The 23,328-nt window shown below is 37.9% G+C and overlaps 1 protein-coding gene across 5 annotated transcripts in view; it reads right to left on the bottom strand.

Moving 5' to 3' along the window:
* Window positions 1-23,328, bottom strand: part of RRAGB (Ras related GTP binding B) — a 50,810-nt gene that overhangs the window by 4,814 nt on the left and 22,668 nt on the right. For all 5 annotated transcript variants that reach the window (XM_082681663.1, XM_082681660.1, XM_082681661.1 and 2 more), the window contains 3 exons: window positions 9,261-9,483; window positions 6,464-6,559; window positions 4,175-4,297 (listed from right to left, as the gene is read on the bottom strand). In XM_082681663.1, the coding sequence (XP_082537789.1) occupies window positions 4,175-4,297; window positions 6,464-6,559; window positions 9,261-9,483 (442 nt within the window). The remainder of the gene's footprint in view (window positions 1-4,174; window positions 4,298-6,463; window positions 6,560-9,260; window positions 9,484-23,328) is intronic.

Below are 23,328 nucleotides of genomic sequence, written 5' to 3'. Positions count from 1 at the left end.
TACATTCTTCTCAAGTACACATGGAACATTCTCCAGAATTGATCACATGCTGGGCCACATAGCAAGCCTCAGTAAATTTAAGAAAACTGAAATCATATCAAGCATCTTTCCCAAACACAACGCTATGAGATTAGAAATCAACTACAAGGAAAAAGCTGTAAAATACACAAACATATGGAGGCTAAACAATATGCTACTTAACAACCAATGGATCACTGAAGAAATCAAAGAAATCAGAAAGTACATAGAGACAAATGAAAATGGAAGCATGAGGATCCAAAACCTATGCGATACCCCAAAAGCAGTTCTAGGAGGGAAATTTACAGCAACACAATCTTGCCTCAGGAAACAAGAAAAATCTCAAATAAACAACCTAAACTTACACCTAAAGCAACTAAAAGAAGAAGAACAAACAAAACACAAAGTTAATGGAAGGAAAGAAACCATAAAGATCTGAGCAGAAATAAATGAAATAGAGAGAAAGAAAACAACAGAAATGATGAATGAAACTAAAAGCTGGTCCTTTGAAAAGATAAACAAAATGGATAAACCTTTAGACAGACTCATCAAGGAAAAAAGGGAGAGGACTCAAATCAATACAATTAGGAATGAAAAAGGAGATGCTACAACAGACACCACAGAAATACAAAGGATCATGAGAGATTACTACAAGCAACTATATGCCAATAAAATGGACAACCTAGAAGAAATGGACAAATTCTTAGAAAGGTACAATCTCCCAAGACTGAACCAGAAAGAAACAAAAAATATGAACAGATCAATTACAAGAATGAAATTGAAACTGGGATTAAAAAACTCCCAACAAACCAAAGTCCAGGACCTGATGGCTTCACACATGAATTCTATCAAACATTTAGATAACACCTATCCTTCTGAAACTATTCCAAAAAATTGCAGAGGAAGGAACACTTGCAAACTCATTCTATGAGGTCACCATCACCCTGATAACCAAAACCAGACAAAGATACCACCAAAAAAGAAAATTACAGGCCAATGTCACTGGTGAACATAGATGCAAAAATAGTCCTCAACAAAACACTAGTAAACTGAATCCAACAATACATTGAAAGGATCAGACCCAATGATCAAGTGGGATTTATCCCAGGGATGAAAGGACTTTTCAATATCCCCAAATCAATCGGTGTGATACACCACAGCAACAAACTGAAGAATAAAAACCATATGATCACCTCAATAGATGCAGAAAAAGCTCTTAAAAAAATTCAACACCCATGTATGATAAAAGCTCTCCAGAAAGTGGGCACAGAGAAAATTTACCTCAACATAATAAAGGCCATAAATGACAAACCTACACCTAACATCATACTCAATGGTGAAAAGCTGAAAGCATTTCCTCTAAGATCAGGAACAAGACAAGGATATCCACTCTCACCACTTTTACTGAACATAGTTTTGGAAGTCCTAGCCATGGCAATCAGAAAAGAAAAAGAAATAAAAGGAATCCAAATTGGAAAAGAAGCAAAACAGTCTCTGTCTGCAGATGACATGATACTACTATACGCAGAAAATCCTAAAGATGCTACCAGAAAACTACTAGAGCTCATCAATGAATTTGGTAAAGTTGTAGGATACAAAATTAATACACAGAAATCTCTTGCATTTCTATACACTAACAATGAAAGATCAGAAAGAGAAATTAAAGAAACAATCCCATTTACCAGTGCAGCAAAAAGAATAAAATACCTAGAAATAAACCTACCTAAGGAGGCAAAAGACCTGTACTTCAAAAAACTATAAGATGCTGATGAAAGAAATCAAAGATGACAAAAACAGACAGAAAGAAATACCATGTTTTTGGATTAGAAGAATCAATATTGTCAAAATGACTATACTACCCAAGACAATCTACATATTCAATGCAATACCTATCAAATTACCAAGGGCATTTTTCACAGAACTAGAACAAAAAATCTTAAAATTTGTATGGAGACACAAAAGACCCTGAATAGCCAAAGCAATCTTGAGAAAGAAAAACGGAACTGGAGGAATCAGGCTCCGTGACTTCAGACTATACTACAAAGCTAAAGTCATCAAAACAGTATGGAACTGGCACAAAAACAGAAATATAGATCAATGGAATAGGATAGAAAGCCCAGAAATAAACCCACGCACCATGGTCAATTAACCTATGACAATGAAGGCAAGACTATATGATGGAGAAAAGACAGTCTCTTCAATAAATAGTGCTGGGAAAACTGGACAGCTACATGTAGAAAATATGAACATTCTTTAATACCATACACAAAAGTAAACTCAAAATGGATTAAAGACCTAAATGTAAGACTGGATACTCTAAACTCTTAGAGGAAAACATAGGCAGAACACTCTGACATAAATTGCAGCATGATCTTTTTCAATCCACGTCTAGAGTAATGGAAATTAAAAAACAAAAAAACAAGAAACAAATGGGACTTAATTAAACTCAAAAGCTTTTGCACAGCAAAGAAAGTGCAAAGACAACCCATAAAATTGGAGAAAATATTTGCAAATGATGTAGCAGACAAGGGATTAATCTCCAAAATTTACAAACAACTCATGTGGCTCAGTATGAAAAAAACCAAACAACCCAATAAAAAAATGGGCAGAAGACCTAAATAGACATTTCTCGAAAGAAAACATACAGATGGCCAGGAGGCATGTGAAAAGATGCTCAACATTAGTAATTATTATAGAAATGCAAATCAAAACTACAATGAGGTACTACCTCACACCAGTCAGAACGGCCATCATCAAAAAGTCTACAAACAATAAATACTGGAGAGGGTGTGGAGAAAAGGGAACCCTCTTGCACTGTTGGTGGGAATGTAAATTGGTACAGCCACTGTGGAGAACAGTATGGAGGTGCCTTAAAAAACTAAAATTAGAGCTACCATATGATCCAGGAATCCCACTCCTGGGCATATATCCAGAGAAAAACATGGCTTGAAAGGATACATGCACCCCAATGTTCATTTCAGCCCCGTTTACAATAGCCAAGACATGGAAGCAACCTAAATGTCCATCAACAGATGAATGGATAAAGATGTGGTACATATATACAATGGAATATTACTCAGCCATTAAAAAGAATGAAATAATGCCATTTGCAGCAACATGGATGGACCTGGGGATTATCATACTAAGTGAAGTCAGACAAAGAAAGACAAATATCATATGATATTGCTTATATGTAGAATCCAAGAGAAATGATACAAATGAACTTGTTTACAAGACAGAAACAGACTCACAGACTTAGAGAAGGAACTTGTGGTTGCCAGGGGCGAAGGGTGGGGGTAGGGATAGATTGGGAGTTTGGGATTGAGATGTACACACTTCTATATTTAGAATAGATGGCCAACAGGGACCTACTGTACGGCATGGGGAACTCTGTTCAATATTCTCTAATAACCTAAATGAGAAAAGAATTTGAAAAAGGATACATGTGTATGTAAAAAACAAAAAAAGCAATAAATGTGTCTAAAATCATGAAGCACTGGTAGAGCTCAGAAACCAAAATTACTTACTGTGAGCTGCTCTTAGAGCTATATTTATTAAGCTGATCAGCAATTACTTAAGTGGTGCTTTGTGACAGCTCAAGCCAATTTTTATTAGTTATTTAAAAATTTTACTTATAAATATAATATTGGGTTTTGCCTACCCCCTCATGGCCAAATACACAGTAGGTGCTATTATCATCGTTAAGCCGAATTTATAAGAAAAATAAAAATACCAACATACCTCTTTGCCCTTTCACCTCCCCATCTGAACTCTTAGCTACGTCACTGAGTTGACCATTACATCTCTTCCATGTTAAAAGCTTTAAACTCAAAGAAAAATACCCATCATTTCATAATAAAAGTCAATAGGAAATAGGAATTCTTTAACACAAATGAACAATTATTCACAAAAATAATCTAAACTCTATAGTAAGGCTTACCTGCAAACATCTAAGTTTTACTAATTACTAAAGATCCACGCACCAACGAACTTCTTTCAAGTTACTTGCTGACAATACTACTTTACAAATAAGGCTATGCATGGTGAAGTAATGACAAGAGGGAAAAAGGTTCTTTCTCAAAGTGGCAACATATTCTCCATTGCTGAATAGAAGAAGGTGAGTGTGAAGTACATCTGCAGAGCAGAAAGTTCTCACCAGAAAAGTGGCTCTCTCAAATAGAAGCACTTCATCAGCCTCAATAATTTCAGCAAAATTCCTTAGGTTCATTTCCAGCTGCTGAACATTGGGAATCAGCTGATAAACAATGCTGGACCAAGCCTAACAGAACAGAAGCACAGTGTAATATTACTAACAGGTAGCCAGTCCAGATCTTTGCAAATGAGTAAGTATACTATAACATACAGACAGCAAAATATGGTGATAATTGAGTCCCAAACAAATTCTGGCAACAAGTATAACACAAACGAAGTGAGAAAATGAAGATAATATTTGATTTTTATCCTTCAGTTGGATTTTTTAAAGTTTCAAACACTTTTGTAAAATACTTCTTTCCATTGATAATTAAAAATAAACAAATATTTAATTCCATCATATTACCTTAGGGAAGTTGAAAACTCTGATATACTGGGCTAAAGAACTTCTAATCCAGCCATTCAAACAGATATGTAAGTCCAATAGTGTAGATTGCTCTAAAGATCAGAACCTAATAATGCTATATTTAACATACATCTAACAATCAATTTTATGAAAATATCAGAGCCACGTAGAAAAATGGCCCCTCCCCTCAATGGGATAACATACAATAGAAATTACAAGAGAAATTAGTGGCATTATCATTCCAAAAGGCTTATTGTCAGCTTTATAAATTATTGATCCAATTGAATTAAAAACAGTCCACTGCGTGTTTGCCTAAAACTGACTTCATCCAGAGGAGTATGACTAAAATAAGGAGTTGAAATTAACCACACCCTCCCTCTATTCTCTTAAGGCTCTTTTATTTGAATTTTCATTATAATATTTCTTTCAATTTTGCTCCAATTTGTCTGGTAAGGTGTACAATGTTCTTCTCTCCCCTACTAGAGGGCAGGAACCTGGTCTTAGCCATCTGTGCGTCCAACAGCATCAAGCAGATTGCAATGAGTGCTTTTAGAATAAAACTTAATATAAAAATTTATGTCAGCTCTATGCAATATTGATGTAAGAGAGAGTAGAGCCATGTCTCTGTTCCAATTAGTTTTATTACTTAGGCATGGGGGTTCAGGTTCCAAGTTCCCAGGTCGGTGTTAATGTCACTGCTGAATTTACCTTGGAGAAGGCACCAAAGCTAACCACAGCAGAGACATTGTCACTCACAGCAGTGTTGTGATTAGCCAATTGTCTTTGGTCGTGTTATGTATTGCCATCCTTCACACCGCAGTTGGTTCTTATCAGTGCGTCATGTCCATCCTTATTCACGGTTACCTGTTCTATGGGAATAAGGCTTTGAGAGAAATTCGGCCCAAATTAATCTAGAACAGTATTTCCTAGATAGGTATCTCAAAATAATCTGTTATTAGAGCGAGGCTGGGTCAACATATTGGGGAAAAAATGAATTAGTTAAAAAAATAAATCAGTGGCTATGTTTAAAGTCCAATTGTTTTTCTCCTTGGCAAATCAGGTTTCTGTGCTTTTGGTTGTTGATACTTGTCAGATGGAGTTGATACTGAGGCTGTAGCTACAAGTCACAGAGAAGGATGCTTTCCTTCCCAGACTTGTCAATGGATACCAGAAGCAGTCTGACCACAGGAGGACCCAAAAGGAGCCAGTCTTTCAAATCACTAAATCAGTGGGAGAAAGGGAGGAAGCAGGATAAGGAGCCTATGTACCAATAAGGTAATTTCAGCTTCATCCATAACACAGCTATTGTTTGTAACCTCTACAACTACTACAAGCAGTGTGGCATCCATTCCATCAATGGGAACAATCTCTCTGGTTGAAAGAATGCTAGTCTCTAATTTGGCATGAAAGTTGAAGCTATCATACTCTAGAAATAACATATCCCATTCTAAGGCTCCCTTCTCCAATGTCTCCCCTAAATATTGTTCTTCTATTGCCATCCAAACTTAGGCAGACTAGCTTATATCCTGTAGAGGTACCTGAATATTAGATACAATTCCAGTCAGCACTGAGACCACAACAGGTCAAAATGGATGATGGTCAGTGAAACCTCTACTGTCATGAAGATCTGTATCAAATTAATCAGGACCAAACTGGGTTAATTCAGTGTGATCTGGTAGGTATGTCGACACAATCTAAGATCAAAACCAAAATTTCTTAAGGTTAAATTGGGTATTTTTCAAACAATTTATTGTAGATTATTTCTTCTTTTGGTTCAACACATCTAGATGGCTATGAAAGAGTTTAAAATCTTTTAGTTTTGATAATACCCTTCTAGCTTTTTTTTTCATGCTCTTTAAATGACAGAACTCAGGGAAACATACACACCTTATAGAGAGTTTCATCCCAGATAGATGTTCGGAAGCAAGAACATTCCAATGGGCGAGACAAACGCCTCAGATCTTCTTCTCGCTCTTTAAAAATCTGAAGTAAATAGACCAACATACTGATCAGCATATAACTAACAGTTCTCCTCTCTCACTGCAAGATCTGAGGTGTAATATTTTAGCATATTTTAAACAGGGGCATTTCGTTTTTCCTCAGGGGAATTTTTAAATGTGTACGTTACTTTACAGACTAGGATGGCAGAAATGATTTCAAGTCAGGTCTACAAAGTACAATGGCTACTAGAATTCTTAAGGACTGTGCTGCTTGTTTTGAGTACTCACTGAGAATACTATGCTGAAAAATAAAATTTACCGTACAGAGGAATCTTAATAAAATATATCTAACATTCCAAATAATCCAATCTGGGTCATTTTTAAGATATGCATACCAATATCAAGATTTTATAAATCAAAATACTTCAACTTTTTGTAGATATCTTACTCTCATACACACATGCATACACATATATTATTTCTGTATGGACTGTATTTATTTGGCTACATAGAGATAACAACCCCTTACACACAAATATCTATTCTTCTTGGCTATGTATCTATCTATATATATGCCCATATATACATGGAAAAATATCTATTTATACAAATATAAACACATACACAGATATTTTCCAGGACTGGGTGGGCTTATAGTGAATGCACTGTTCACACTGTGATGGATAATTTTATGCAACAACTAGGTTAGGCCACAATACCCATTTGGTTAAACACCAATTTAGATGTTGCTATGAAGGTATTTTTTAGATGAGATTAATATTTAAGTCAGTGGATTTTTAGTAAAGCAGATCCCCCTCCATAATATGGGTAAGCTTTATATAACCAGTTGAAGGCCTTAAGAGAAAAAGACTGCCATTCCCCAGGAAGAGGGAATTCTGCCTTCCAGACTGCCTTCTGACTCAAGCTGCAACAAGGGTATCTAGCCTATCAGTCTGCCCTGCAGATTTCAGACTTGCCAGCCTCCACAATCATATGAGTCAATTCCTTAAAATTAATCAGTCTCTCTCTTATTCTCACTCTCTCTCTCTCTCTCTCTCCACACACACACACACACACACACACACATACACACACACACACACAAACACACACTTCTTATTGGTTCTGTTTCTCTGAGGAACCCTGACTAATACACACACATAGAGGGAAACACCTATCTTGCTTGAAACTGATATTCAGGGAAGCACCCTAGCCATTTTATTCCAAAACCTCCAAGTCTGAAAGTTTAATGAAATAGAGTATACTTTTCTTAATTAAGCTTAAAATCCCACAAAGAACATTAATGTATCTTTGGGGATATTTACATAAGCATTTAGAAAACAATATGTCGATCACTAAAAATGACAAGTAATTTAAAAATCCATAAGGAGGTCATTTATTGGAATGCTCTAAGTTTTTCTGTTGCAAATTGGGCCAGGGAAACAAAACAAAAAACAGTAATAATAACAAACCCCTCACAAGCTCAAGATCAAGCTACATAAAGAATTTTCTGCTGAATTAAAACAGAATTGATATTTAGTGAGAGGGAGAAGGAATTAAAAAGAATACTCAAAAGTCCTTTTCAGAGTCAAATACGGAACCCTGTCAAGTGGTTTCTGAAAGCCTGTAAGCTAACCTAGAAACACCAAAACATACTCAAATACTGGAACACTGAAGGCAATCCTGTAACTAATTACGGGAAAAAAAAGTATTCCTGCCCACAGTTATTACCAAAAAATTCTTAAGTTACAGGGGATCCTTAGACTCCTAGGTTCCAACCCAAAGAGGAACTGTATTCTTCTACATCACCAGTATATTCTAAAACTGCTTTCCTCAACTTTACCCTTGGAAATAGAGGATCTTCTCTTTCAGCTTAGACTTTAAAATCCAATCCTCTTATTTTATATGGAGCAAACTAAAGCTAGACTCTATTTGTGACTTGCCAGTCCTGGGGTATCATAGCTAGCTAGGGGTTTGCCCTTTCTACTGTGTCTTTTCTTGTTTAAATTTATGTGTACTAACTCCCATGCTAGAAAGGAAGATAAATATACCATATCAGTGCAATTATGAGGGCCTTGGCATTGTGCCTAACAGTATAGTTGGCATTTGAATTGGTGCATACCAGTTTTCTAGGTCAACCTAGTGACAGCTATGACCTTTCTTTATCTCACCCCGGTGGGTCTTCTAGCCTTGAAAATAACTGCCTGCTCTGAAGGACAGTAAAACAGTGGTATCAAATATATTTTAAAAGTACATAAAGCTGCTTAGTGATAACACAGTCAGGATCCTTTCCTAAATTTGAAAATTATTTGCTAAATGAACATTATATTTCCCTTACCATGGAACATTTGTTTATAAGTGTTTTTTTGTTTGTTTTTGTTTTTGTTTTTTTTGCGGTACGCGGGCCTCTCACTGCTGTGGCCTCTCCCGTTGCAGAGCACAGGCTCCGGACGCGCAGGCTCAGCGGCCATGGCTCACAGGCCCAGCCGCTCCACGGCATGTGGGATCCTCCCGGACCGGGGCACGAACCCGCGTCCCCTGCATCGGCAGGCGGACTCTTAACCACTGCGCCACCAGGGAAGCCCTGTTTATAAGTGTTTTTAAAAACAAATGTCAACTTTATTTTGAAAGCTTATGCTGAGATTTTTTTTTCCTAAAAAAGAATAGTACAAATTTACCTATATCTCTACAGAAGTCTACAAAGTATGTCAATTATTTGGTGCACCACCCATTCTATTTCTTACCAGGTCTCGTTGATCCTCCTGTACCAGATCCATTTTATGCACCAAGCAAAAGATTTTGGCATCTGGAGAATTCTGTAGAATGGCCTCCAGGCATGACTGGTAATAGTGCATGTCCTTTTCCAGTTCGCGGCTTTCCACATCAAAGACATAAATCAGAACCTCCACATTACGGAAGATGTTGTCTCGTTGGCTGGTGAAATAATTTTCCATGAAGGTGTCCTGTCTAGTAGGAAAAAAAATCTAGGTAATAAGCAAGTCATCACTTAATCACTCCTATTTACGATCTATTTTTGTTGGCTTAATCAGTGTGAAAGATAATCCTAAAGCTTCAAATTAAAGGGAAAATGATAGCAAATTAGGATGGCCTCACCTTCTTACTTCTTAAGCACATCTAGTGCCACCTTTTGCTCCTCTCCTTGTGTTCCAAATATACTTTGACCTTCCCTCAGTTCTAGTGGCCCATGGTCTATCCACCGAGGGGCCTTTACACATGCTTTTCACTCTGTCTCACATGCTATCCCCTTACTTTTATACATAATTAACTCCTACTTGTTCCACTGGATTTCAGTTCAATTCATACTTCCTCACAGAAACTATCCCTGACCTCACTGACTTGGGCAAATCTAGTCACCATAGGCAATTATACTAACACATTGGTTTTATTTTTAACACTCACCACAAGTGTGATATTATACATATTTGTGTGAGTTTTTAATTAATGGCATTCAATCCCCTAGATGGCAAGCTCCATGAAGGTAAGGACCATGTCTGTTACAGTTTGACATTGTTTCCCAGCTTTTAGCACAGAGCTTGCCACAGAGTAGTTGCTCAATGAATATTTACTGAATAAAAAACTAGTCAAACACTCTAAACTATATGAAAATGGCTCCAAGTTAACATTTTAGCAGAATGTTGCTCTTTGCTCCTTAGGCTGTGTGCTGCTTCCCAAGAAATTCTCAATTGCCAGCTGGATAGATGAATACAGTAGTGTTCTGTCCTAAACAAAAAAATCAAGGGGTGGCATCAACAACATGGTGGAATGAAAAGCTACCTCTGTCTCTCCCCTTCAATCTACAACCAGTAAAACATTCACAACTCAACAAAGGTACTTTTGTCCAACACACCAGGATGCTAGAGAATTCCACACACCTGTACATCTAAAGATGGATGGACTGGAACAGACAGAGGAGGCAGAACTGAAGGAACAGTAGAGGTAGTGCCTATAATCCTGGCCCTCTGGCCATGGCAGCTAAGCCTGTAGCCCCAGAGAACCTGGTAGCAGCAGAGCAGACAGCACACACAACACCAGCCTCCTGGCTGCAGTGGCACCCATGGCCACATCTAACTGTACATCCGTGGGAATGGGGCCTGCGGCCCTGTCCCTCCAGCCACTGAGGTGCCCAAGTCTCCCGTTCCTATGCTCTCCCACCAGCAGTGGCAGAGCCTAAGAACCTTAGAAAACCAGATAGGGAAGAGGCACTGGTATGACCCTGGCTTCCCCCACCCCTTCCCCCTGCGGTGCCTGAGCCTGTGAGCCTGTGACTCAGAGGATCCTGGAAGCAAGGGAAGAACCCACCATCCAGGTGAACCAGGCAGCTTCTGCCAGTGACAAAGGCAGAAGCAAGGTGCCAATGACCAAGAAAACACCAGAAGTGATAATGAGAGTTGGGACAGGGGGCACACCTCTGACAGAGGCAGCTCAGGTAAGAGAAACCAAAAACTTGTGCTATCGTACCACCTATGGAAAAAGAAAAGACCCCTAATTTCTAACTTGTCTCACTTCACATGCTCTGGCAGAAGGAAGTACCATGAAGAAGCACAGTAACACCGCACCACAAAAAGAAAATGACAATTCTCCAGAAACCAAAGTTAAAGTCACATAATAATGTGATCTGATAGAGAATTTAAAATAGCTGTCATGAAGAAATTCAACAAGCTACATGAAAACTCAGAAAGGCACATCAATTAGCTCAAGAATAAAATTAATAAACAGGAATGCTTTACCAAAAAGGTTGAAACTAAAAAAAAGAACTAAAATTCTGGAGCTGAAAAACTCAATAAATGAGATAAAGAATGCATTAAAAAGCACTGGAAATAAGGCAGACCATATGGAAGAATCAGTGAGTGTGAAGACAGAAATCTAGAAAAGATACAAGTAGAAGAGGAAAGAAAAATAAGATGCAAAAAAATGAGGAAATTCTACAAGAACTATCTGACTCTTAAGTAGGGCAACATTAGGATAATGGACATCACCGAAAGAGAAAAGAGGGAGAAGGGAGCAGAGAGTTTATTTAAACAAATAATAGCTGAGAATTTCCTAAACTGTGGAAGGAACTGGATAGACAACTCCATGAAGCTAAAAGAACACGTAATTACCTCAACGCAAAAAGACCTTCTCCAAGACACATATTAAAACTGCCAAAAGTCTATGACAAACAATTTTGTAGGCAGCCAGGGAGAAAAAAACGGTAAACTACAAAGGAACCTAAATTAGGCTATCAGCAGATTTCTAAGCAGAAACTCTATAGGTCAGGTGGGAATGGAATGACATTATCAAAATACTAAAAGATAAAAGTTGTCACCCAAGAATACTGTATCCACCAAAGTTATCATTCAGATATGAAGGAGAAGTAAAGACTTTCACAAACAAACAAAAACTGAGGGAGTTCATCAACACTAGACCTGCCTTACAAGAGATGTTGAACAGAGGTCGTACACCAGAAACAAAGACAAAAGTACACAAAACTTGGAGAAAGGTGATAGACAGAAAGGATCAGAAAATTGCAACTATTTATCAGAAAAGGTTCTTAAACACTTTATTACAGTATAAAGATTAAAAAAGGGAGAAAATGCAGAAAAAAATAACTATAGCTATTTCAATTTGGTAACAAACTTACAATGTAAAAAGGGAACGTTTGAGACAACAAAAACACAAAAGGGGAAGAGGAAAACCATACAGTTAAATGAAGATAAGATGCTATCAACAGAAAAAACTATTTATCTATGTGACATTTGATACAAACTTCATGTTAAGTACAAAACATAAATCTAGAACGGAGACACAAAACAAAATGAGGAAACTGAGAAAAATACCATAGAAAACCACCAAACAAAAATGGAAGACAAAAACGCAAGGAAAAAGAAACAATGAGCCCGTCCTTATGAAAGGGAAGTTGGAGACTGAGTTGGTCACCACATTGGGACACTCCTGGCAGGGAAGCAGCACAGAAATGATCATGTGGCTGACAGGGTCTTGGTGTTCCACCTGGGTGTTAGGCCTGAGACTCAGAGGTGGGAGAGCCAAGTCTAGGACATTGGACCACCAGAGACCTCCCAGCCCAATTTAATATCAAACGGTGAAAGCTCTCACAGAGATCTCCATCTCAACGCAAAGACCCAGCTCCACTGAACAACCAGCAAAATACAGTGCTGGACACCCTATGCTAAACAACAAGCAAGTCAGGAAAACAAACACAGCCATTAGCAGAGAGGCTGCCTAAAATCATACAAAGTTCACAGACAACCCAAACCACACCACTGAGCATGGCCCTGCCCAGCAGAAAGACAAGATCCAGTCCCACCCACGAGAACACAGGTACCAGTCCCCTCCACCAGGAAGCCTACAGAAGCCACTGAACCAACCTCACCCACTGGGGGCAGACACCAAAAACAACGGGAACTACGAACAGGCAACCTGCAAAAAGGAGACCCCAAACACAGTAAGTTAAAAAAAAAAATGAAAAGACAGAGAAAAATGCATGAGATGAAGGAGCAATGTAAAAACAAACCAGACCAAACAAATGAAGAGGAAATAAGCAGTCTACATGAAAAACAATTCAAAGTAATGAGAGTAAAGATGATCCAAAACCTTGGAAACAGAAGGGAGAAAATACAAAAAACCTTTCACAAGGACCTAGAAGAATTAAAGAGCAAACAAACAATGATGAACAACAACACAATGAATGAAATTAAAAATTCTTTAGAAGGAATAAACAGCAGAATAACTGAGGCAGAAAATGGATAAGTGACCTGGAAGATAAAATAGTGGAAATAACTGCCACAGAGCAGAATAAAGAAAAAAAAATGAAAAGAATTGAGGACAGGCTCACAGACCTCTGAGACAACATTAAACACATGAACATTCGAATTATAGGAGTCCCAGAAGAAGAGAAAAAGTAAGGGTCTAAGAAAATATTTGAAGGGATTATAGTTGAAAACTTCTCTAACATGGGAAAAGAAATAGTCAATCAAGTACAGGAAGCACAGAGAATCCCATACAGGATAAATCCAAGGAGAAACATGCAAAGAAACATATTAATCAAACTATCAAAAATTAAATACAAAGAAAAAATGCTAAAAGCAGCAAGGGTAAAGCCACAAATAATAATACAACGGAATACCCATAAGGTTAACAGCTGATCTTTCAGCAGAAACTCTGCAAGCCAGAAGGGAGTGGTAGGACATATTTAAAGTGATGAAAGGGAAAAACCTACAACCAAGATTACTCTACACAGTAAGGAACTCATTCAGATTCAATGGAGAAATTAAAATCTTTACTGATAAGCAAAAGCTAAGGGAATTCAACACCACCGAAACAGCTTTACAACACATGCTAAAGGAACTTCTCTAGGCAGGAAAGACAAGAGAAGGAAAAGCCCTACAATAACAAACCCAAAACAATTAAGAAAATGGTAATAGGAACATACATATCAATAGCTACCTTAAACGTAAATGGATTCAATGCTCCAACCAAAACACAGAGACTGGCTGAAGGGATTCAAAAACAAGACCCATATACACGCTACCTACAAGAGACCCACTTCAGACCAAGGGACACATAAAGACTGAAACTGAAGGGGTGGAAAAAGATATTCCACGCAAATGGAAATCAAAAGAAAGCTGGAGGAAGAATTCTCATGTCAGACAAAATAGACTTTAAAATACAGACAAGAGACAAAGAAGGACACTACATGATGATCAAGGGATCAATCCAAGAAGAAGAGAAAACAACTGTAAATATTTATGTACCCAACATAAGAGCACCTCAATACAAAAGGCAAATACTAACAGGCATAGAAGGGGAAATTGACAGTAACACAACAATAGTAGGGGACTTTAACACCACACTTTCACCAATGAACAGATCATCCAAAATGAAAATAAATTAGGAAACACAAGCCTTAAATGACACATTAGATAAGATGGACTTAATTGATATTTATAGGACACTCCATCGAAAAACAACAGAATATTTTGTTCTCAAGTGCTCATGGAACATTCTCCAGGATAGATTCATATCTTCGGAAAAATCAAGCATTGGTAAATATAAAAAAATTGAAACCGTGTCAAGTATCTTTTCCAACCACAATGCTATGAGACTAGGTATCAATTACAGTAAAAAAAAGAAACTAAAAAATACAAACACATGGAGGCTAAACAATACACTACTTCATAACCAAGAAATCACTGAAAAAAATCAAAGAGGAAATCAAAAAATACCTAGAAACAAATGACAATGAAAACATAATGACTCAAAACCTATGGGATGCAGCAAAAGCAGTTTTAAGAGGGAAGATTATAGCAATACAACCCTACCTCAAGAAACAAGAAACATCTCAAATAGAGAACCTAATGTTACACCTAAAGCAATTAGAGAAAGAAGAACACAAAAACCCCAAAGTGAGCAGAAGGAAAGAAATCATAAAGATCAGCTCAGAAATAAATGAAAAAGAAATGAAGGAAACGATAGCAAAGATCAATAAAACTAAAGCCTGGTTCGTTGAGAAGATAAACAAAATTGATAAACCGTTAGCCAGACTCATCACGGAAAAAAGGGAGAAGACACAAATCAACAAGATTAGAAATGAAAAAGAAGTAACATCTGACACTGCAGAAAGACAAAGGATCATGATTGATTACTACAAGCAACTATATGCCAATAAAATGGAGAACCTGGAAGAAATGGACAAATTCTTAGAAATGCACAACCTTTCAAGATGGAACCAGGAAGAAATAGAAGATATAAACAGACTAATCACAAGCACTGAAATTGAAACTGTGATTAAAAATCTTCCAACAAACAAAAGTCCAGGACCAGATGGCTTCACAGGTGAATTCTACCAAACATTTAGAGAAGACCTAACACCTAACCTTCTCAAATGCTTCCAAAATATAGCAGAGGGAGGAATACTCCCAAACTCATTCTACGAGGCCACCATCACCCTGATACCAAAACCAGACAAAGATGTCACAAAAAATGAAAACTACAGGCCAATATCACCGATGAACATAAATGCAAAAATTCCCAACAAAATACTAGCAAACAGAATCCAACAGCACATTAAAAGGACCATACACCATAATCAAGTGGGGTTTATCCCAGGAATGCAAGGATTCTTCAATATACGCAAATCAATCAACGTGATACACCATATTACCAAATTGAAGGAGAAAAACCATATGATAATCTCAAAAGATGCAGAAAAAGCTTTCAACAAAATTCAACACCCATATATTATAAAAGCTCTCCAGAAAGCAGGCATAGAGGGAACTTACCTCAACATAATAAAGGCCATGTATGACAAACCCACAGCCAACATCGTTCTCAATGGTGAACAACTGAAACCATTTCCTCTAAGGTCAGCAGCAAGACAAGGCTGCCCACCTGCACCACTACTATTCAACATTGTTTTGGAAGTTTTAGCCACGGCAATCAGAGAAGAAAAGGAAATAAAAGGAATCCAAATCAGAAAAGAATAAATAAAACTTCCACTGTTTGCAGATGGCATGATACTATACATAGAGAATCCTAAAGATGCTACCAGAAAACTGCTGGACCTCATCAATGAATTTGGCCAAGTTGCAGGATGCAAAATTAATGCACTGAAATCTCTGGCATTCCTATACACTAAGAACGAAAAATCTTAAAGAGAAATTACAAAAATACTCCCATTTACCACTGCAACAAGAAGAATAAAATACCTAGGAATAAACCTATCTAAGGAGACAAAAGACCTGTATGCAAAAAACTATAAGACACTGATGAAAGAAATTAAAGATGATACAAAGAGATGGAGAGATATACCATGTTCTTGGATTGGAAGAATCAACACTGTGAAAATGAGTTTACTACCCAAAGCAATCTACAATTCAATGCAATCTCTATCAAACTACCAATGGCATCTTTCACAGAGTTAGAACAAAAAATTTCACAATTTGTATGGAAACACAAAAGACCCTGAAGAGCCAAAGTACTCTTGAGAAAGAAAACCAGAGCTGGAGGAATCAGGCTCCCTAGCTTCAGACTATACTACCAAGCTACAGTAATCAAGACAGTATGGTACTGGCACAAAAACAGAAATACTGATCAATGGAACAGGACAGAAAGTCCAGAGATAAACCCACACACATATGGTCACCTTATCTTTGATAAGGGAGTCACGAATATACAGTGGAGAAAACACAGTCTCTTCAGTACGTGGTGCTGGGAAAACTGGACAGCTACATGTAAAAGAATGAAATTAGAACACTCCCTAACACCAAACACAAAAGTAGACTCAAAATGGATTAAAGACCTAAATGTAAGGCCAGACACTATAAAACTCTTAGAGGAAAACATAGGCAGAATACTCTATGGCATAAAACACAGCAAGATCATTTTTGACCCACCTCCTAGAGAAGTGGAAGTAAAAACAAAAATAAACAAATGAGACCTAATGAAACTTAAAAGCTTTTGCACATCAAATGAAACCATAAAGAAGATGAAAAGACAATACTCCGAATGGGAGAAAATATTTGCAAACAAAGCAGCTGACAAAGGTTTAACCTCCAAAATACAGAAGTAGTGCATGCAGCTCAACATCGAAAAAACACACAACCGAATGCAAAAATAGGCAGAAGACCTAAATAGACATTTCTGCAAAAAAGATATACAGATTTTCAAAAAACACATGGAAGGATGCTCTAAATCACTAATCATTAGAGAAATGCAAATCAAAACCACAATGAGGTATCATGTCATATGCATCAGAATGGCCAACATCAAAAAATCTACAAACAGTAAATGCTGGCGAGGGTGTGGAGAAAAGGGAATCCTCTTGCACTTGTGGTGGGAATGTAAATTAACACAGCCACTATGGTGAACAGTATGGACGTTCCTTAAAAAGCTAAAAATAGAACTACCATATGACCCAGCAATACCACTACTGGGCATATACGGAGAAAACCATAATTCAAAAAGAGACGTACCACAATGTTTACTGCAGCACTATTTACAATAGTCAGGACATGGAAGCAACCTAAGTGTCCATCAACAGATTAACGGATAGAGTAGATGTGGCATATATATACAATGGAATATTACTCAGCCATAAAAAGAAATGAAACTGAGTTATTTTTAGTGAGCTGGATGGACCTAGTCTGTCATACAGAGTGAAGTCAGAAAGAGAAAAACAAATACCATACGCTAACACATATATATGGGATCTTAAAAAAATGGTTCTGATGAACCTAGGGGCAGGACAGGAATAAAGACGCAGACGTAGAGAATGGACTTGAGGACATGGGGAGGGTGATGGGTAAGCTGGAACGAAGTGAGCGAGTAGCACTGACATATATACACTATCAAATCTTGTACAGCAGAAATTAACACAACATTGTAAAGCAATTATACTCCAATAAAGATGTTAGAAAAAGGAAACAATGATAATATAGAGCAAGCAGAAATCAGAAGATAAAATGGCAGTACTAAGTACTCATCCATTAATAACCACCCAAAATGTAAATGAACTGAATTCACCAATCAAAAGACACAGAATAGCTGGAGAGGTTATAAAACAATACTCAACTCTGTGCTGCCTCCATGAGATTCACCTCAGCTCTATAGGCTAAAAGTAAACAGACAGAAGGTGACTGTCTAAGCAAATGTCAGTGAAAAGAAAGTGGGTGTAGCCATACTCATATCACTCAAAATGGACTTCAAGCCGAAAAAGGGTAGTAAGAGATAAAAATGATATAACAGTGATTAATATGGGAGCACCAAAATATATAAAGCAATTATTAACAGAAGAAAACAAATTGACAGCAATGTGATAATAGCAGGGAAATTTAACACCAATACCCCACTTACATCAATGGACAGATCATCCAGACAGATGGCCTTAAATGAAGAAAACACTGGCCTTAAATGAAATATCAGACCAGATGGATTTGATAGATTTGTACAGAACATTCCATCCAAATGCAGCAGAATACAACTTTTTCTGCACATGGAACTTTCTGAGAGATAGACCATATGTTGTAACACAAAACAAGGCTCAATAAATTTAAGAAGACTGAAATCATATCAAGCATCTTTTCTGACAATGGTATGAAACAAATCAACCACAAGAATAAAGCTGGAAAAATAACAAATATGTGGAGACTGAACAACATGTTACTGAACAATATTGGGTCAATGAAGAAATCAAAGGAGAAATCAAAAACTACCTGAAGACAAATGAAAATATGACATATCAAAATCTACGTGATCCAGCAAAGTGGCACAAATAGGGAAGTTTATAGTAATACAGGTCTACCTCAAGAAACAAGAAAAATCTCAAATAAATAACTTTATACCTAAAGGAACTAGAAAAAGAAGAACAAAGCCCAAGATCAGTAAAAGAAAGTAAATAACAAAGATCAGAGCAGATATAAATGAAATAGAGACTAAAAGGACTAGAGAAAAGGTCAATGAAATTAACAGTGGGTTCTTTTGAAGAATAAAAAAACCTGACAAACCATTAGCTAGACTCACAAAGAAGAAAAGAGAGAAAATCCTGATTAAAAAATCAGAAACAAAAGAGAAGAGTAACAAAAGATGCCACAGAAATACAAAGGATTATAAGAGAATACTATGAACAGCTATATTCCAACAAATTGGACAACCTAGAAGAAATGGACAAATTCTTAGAATCATACAACCTTCTATGACAGAACCATGAAGAAATAGTTTGAATAGACTGATCACTAGTAAAGAGATTAAAACAGTAATCAAAAAGCTACCAAAAAACAAAAGTCCAGGACCACATGGTTTCACAGATGAATTCTACCAAACATTCAAGGAAGATTTAATACCTATCCTTCCCAAACTACTCCAAAAAACTGAAGAGAAGGGAACACTTCCTAACTCATTTTATGAGGCCTACATTACCATGATACCAAAACCAGACAAAGCCAACACACACAAAAAGAAAATTACAAGCCAATATCTCTGATGCACATAGATGCAAAAATCCTCAATAAAATAATAGCAAACCAAATACAATGCATTAAAAGCATCATGCACCATGATCTGGTGGGATTTATTCCAGTTATACAAGGATGGTTCAACACCTGCAAATCAAGCCATGTGATATATCACATTAACAAAATAAAGTATAAAAATCATATGATTATCTGAGTAATTGCAGAAAAATCATTTGACAAGATTCAACACACATTTATGATAAAACTCTCAATAAAGTAGTTATAAAAAGAATGTACCTCAACATAATAAAGGCCATATATGAAAAACCCAGAGCTAACATCATACTCAATGGTGAAAAACTGAAAGCTATTCCTCTAAAATCAGGAACAAGACAAGAATGCCCACCCTAGCCACTTTTATTCAACATAGTATTGGAAGTCCTAGTCAGAGCAATTAGGCAAGAAAAGGAAATAAAAGACATCCAAATTGGAAAGAAAGAAGTAAAACTGTTACTATTTGTAGATGACATGATTTTATATATAGAAAATCCTGAAGTCTCCACCAAAAAAAACTATTAGAAATAAGAAACAAAGACATTAAATTTGCAGGATATGAAATCAATATACAAAAATCTGTTGTATTTCTATACACCAATAATGAGCTAGTAGAAAGAGAGATTAAGTAAACAATACCATTTGTAATTGTGACAAAAATAATAAAATACCTAGGAATAAATTTAACCAAGGAAGTAAAAAAGAACTGTACACTGAAATCTATAAACCAATGATGAAAGGAATTGAAGAAACAAATAAATGAGAAGATATTCTCTGCTCTTGGATTCGAAGAATTAGTATCGTTAAAATGTCTCTATTACCCAAAGCAACATAAAAACTGAATGCAATCCCTATCAAAATTCTAACAACATTTTTCACAGAAATACATCAAATAATCCTAAAATTTGAAATTTTTATGGAAACATAGAAGATCCCAAACAGACAAAGCAATCCTGAAAAAAAGAACAAAGCTGGAGGTACATCACTCCCTGATTTCAAAATATACTACAAAGCCACAGTAATCAAAACTTAATGGTATTGGCAGAAAAACACACACAGAGCAAGGAGCAGAATTGAGAGCCTAGAAATAAACCCATGCATATATGGACAATTAATTTACAACAAAGGAGCAAGAACACACAGTGGAGAAAGAATAGTCTCTTCAATAAATGGTGTTGGAAAAAATGAAGAGTGACATGCAAAAACGTGAAACTAGACCAATATCACACCATACAGAAAATATAACTGAAAATGGTTTAAGGACTTCAACACAAGATTTGAAACCATAAAACTCCTAGAAGAAAACATAGGCAGTATGGTCTTTGATATCAGTCTTAGCAATGTCTTTCTAGATATGTCTCCTCAGACAAAGGAAACAAAACCAAAAATAAACAAATGGGACTACATCAAAATAAAAAGCTTCTGCATAGCAAAAGAAACCATCAATAGAACAAAAAGGCAACCTACTGAATGGAAAAAGGTATTTGAAAATCATATATCTGATAAGCAGTCAATATCCAAAATACATAAAGAATTCATACAAACTCATCAACAACAAAACAAGCAACCTGATTAAAAAATGGGAAGAGCAGGGCTTCCCTGGTGGCACAGTGGTTGAGAGTCCGCCTGCCGATGCAGGGGACATGGGTTTGTGCCCCGGTCTGGGAAGATCCCACACGCCGCGGAGTGGCTAGGCATATGAGCCATGGCCGCTGAGCCTGCGCATCCGAAGCCTGTGCTCCACAACAGGAGAGGCCACAACAGTGAGAGGCCCACGTACCAAAAAAAAAAAAAAAAAAAAAAAAAAAAAAACTGGGAAGAGCAGCTAAATAGAAATTTTCCCAAAGATATACAGATGGCCAACAGGCACATGAAAAGATGTTAAATGTCACTGATTAGTATGGAAATGTAAATCTAAACCACAATAATATACCGACTTACGCCCCTTAGATTGCCTATTATCAAAAAGGCAAGAAATAACAAGTGTAGAAACAACAAGTGTAGAAAGGGGAACCTTCATATGTTGTTTGTGGGAATGTAAATTGGTGCAGCGACTATGGAAGAAATATGGAGAATCCTCAAAAATAAAAATTATGGACTTCCCTGGTGGTGCAGTGGTGAGGAATCTGCCTGCTAATGGAGGGGACAAAGGTTTGATCCCTGGTACAGGAAGATCCCACATGTCATGGAGCAACTAAGCTCATGTGCCACAACTACTGAGCCTGCACTCTAGAGCCTGTGAGCCACAACTACTGAAGACCTCATGCCTAGAGCCCATGTTCCGCAACAAGAGAAGCTACAGGAACGAGAAGCCTATGGATCACAAAGAAGAGTAGCCCCCACTTGATGCAACTAGAGAAAGCCCGTGTGCAGCAACAAAGCTGAAAAAAAATACATAAATAAAATGTAAAAATACATCAAGAATAGAACTACCATATGATCCAGCTATCCCACTTCCAGGTATTTATCCAAAGAATAAGAAAACACTAATTTGAAAAGATACATGCACCCCTATGTTCACTGCGGCATTATTTATAATAGCCAAGATATGGAAACCACCTAAGTGCCCATCAAGAGATGAACGGATGAAAAAGATACGGTATCGGAGGAGGAGCTTCAAGATGGCAGAAGAGTGAGATGCGGAGATCACCTTCCTTCCCACAAATACATCAAAAATACATCTACATGTGGAACAACTCCTACAGAACACCTACTGAACTCTGGCAGAAGACCTCAGACCTCCCCAAAGGCAAGAAACTCCCCATGTAACTGGGTAGGGCAAAAAAAAAAAAAAAAAAAGAAACAACAGACAAAAGAATAAAGATGGGACCTGCACCAATGGGAGGGAGCTGTGAAGGAGGAAAGGTTTCCACACACTAGGAAGCCCCTTCGTGGGCGGAGACTGCGGGGAGCAGAGGGAGGAAGCTTTGGAGCCACAGAGGACAGCGCAGAAACAGGGGTGCGAAGGGCAAAGTGGAGAGATCCCGCACAGAGGATCGGTGCTGACCAGCACTCACCAGCCCGAGAGGCTTGCCTGCTCACCCGCCCCAGCGGGTGAGGGCTGGGAGCTGAGGCTTGGGCTTCAGAGCTCAGGACCCAGGGAGAGGACTCAGGTTGGCTGCATGAACAGAGCCTGAAGGGGCTAGTGCGCCACAGCTAGCCGGGAGGGAGTCCAGGAAAAAGTCTGGAGCTGCCAAAGAGGGAAGAGACTTTTTCTTGCCTCTTTGTTTCCTGGTGCACGAGGAGAGGGGATTAAGAGTGCTGTTTAAAGGAGCTCCAGAGATGTGCGCGAGCCGCAGCTAACAGCGTGGACCCCAGAGACAGATATGGGACGCTAAGGCTGCTGCTGCAGCCACCAAGAAGCCTGCATGAAAGCACAGGTCACTATCCTCACCTCCCGTCCTGGGAGCCTGTGCAGCCTGCCACAGCCAGGGTCCCGTGATGCAGGGACAACTATCCCAGGAGAACACATGGCGCGCCTTAGGTTGGTGCAACGTCATGCTGGCCTCTGCCGCCACAGGCTCGACCAGCACTCCGTTCCCCTCCCTCTCCCATGCCTCAGTGAGCCAGAGACCCCGAATCAGCTGCTCCTTTAACCCCATCCTGTCTCAGCGAAGAACAGAGGCCTTCAGGTGACCTATAGGCAGAAGCAGGTCCAAATACAAAGCTGAACCCTGGGAGCTGTGCGAACAAAGAAGAGAAAGAGAAATTTCTCCCAGCAGCTTCAGGAGCAGCAGATTAAATCTGCACAATCAACGTGATGTACCCTGCATCTGTGGAATACCTGAAT

This window comes from Grampus griseus (genome assembly GCF_964374135.1).
Source record: "Grampus griseus genome assembly, chromosome: X".
Taxonomy (NCBI): domain Eukaryota; kingdom Metazoa; phylum Chordata; class Mammalia; order Artiodactyla; family Delphinidae; genus Grampus; species Grampus griseus.
Note: the sequence above shows the minus strand (reverse complement) of the source record. Positions and strands in the feature narration are given on the sequence as shown.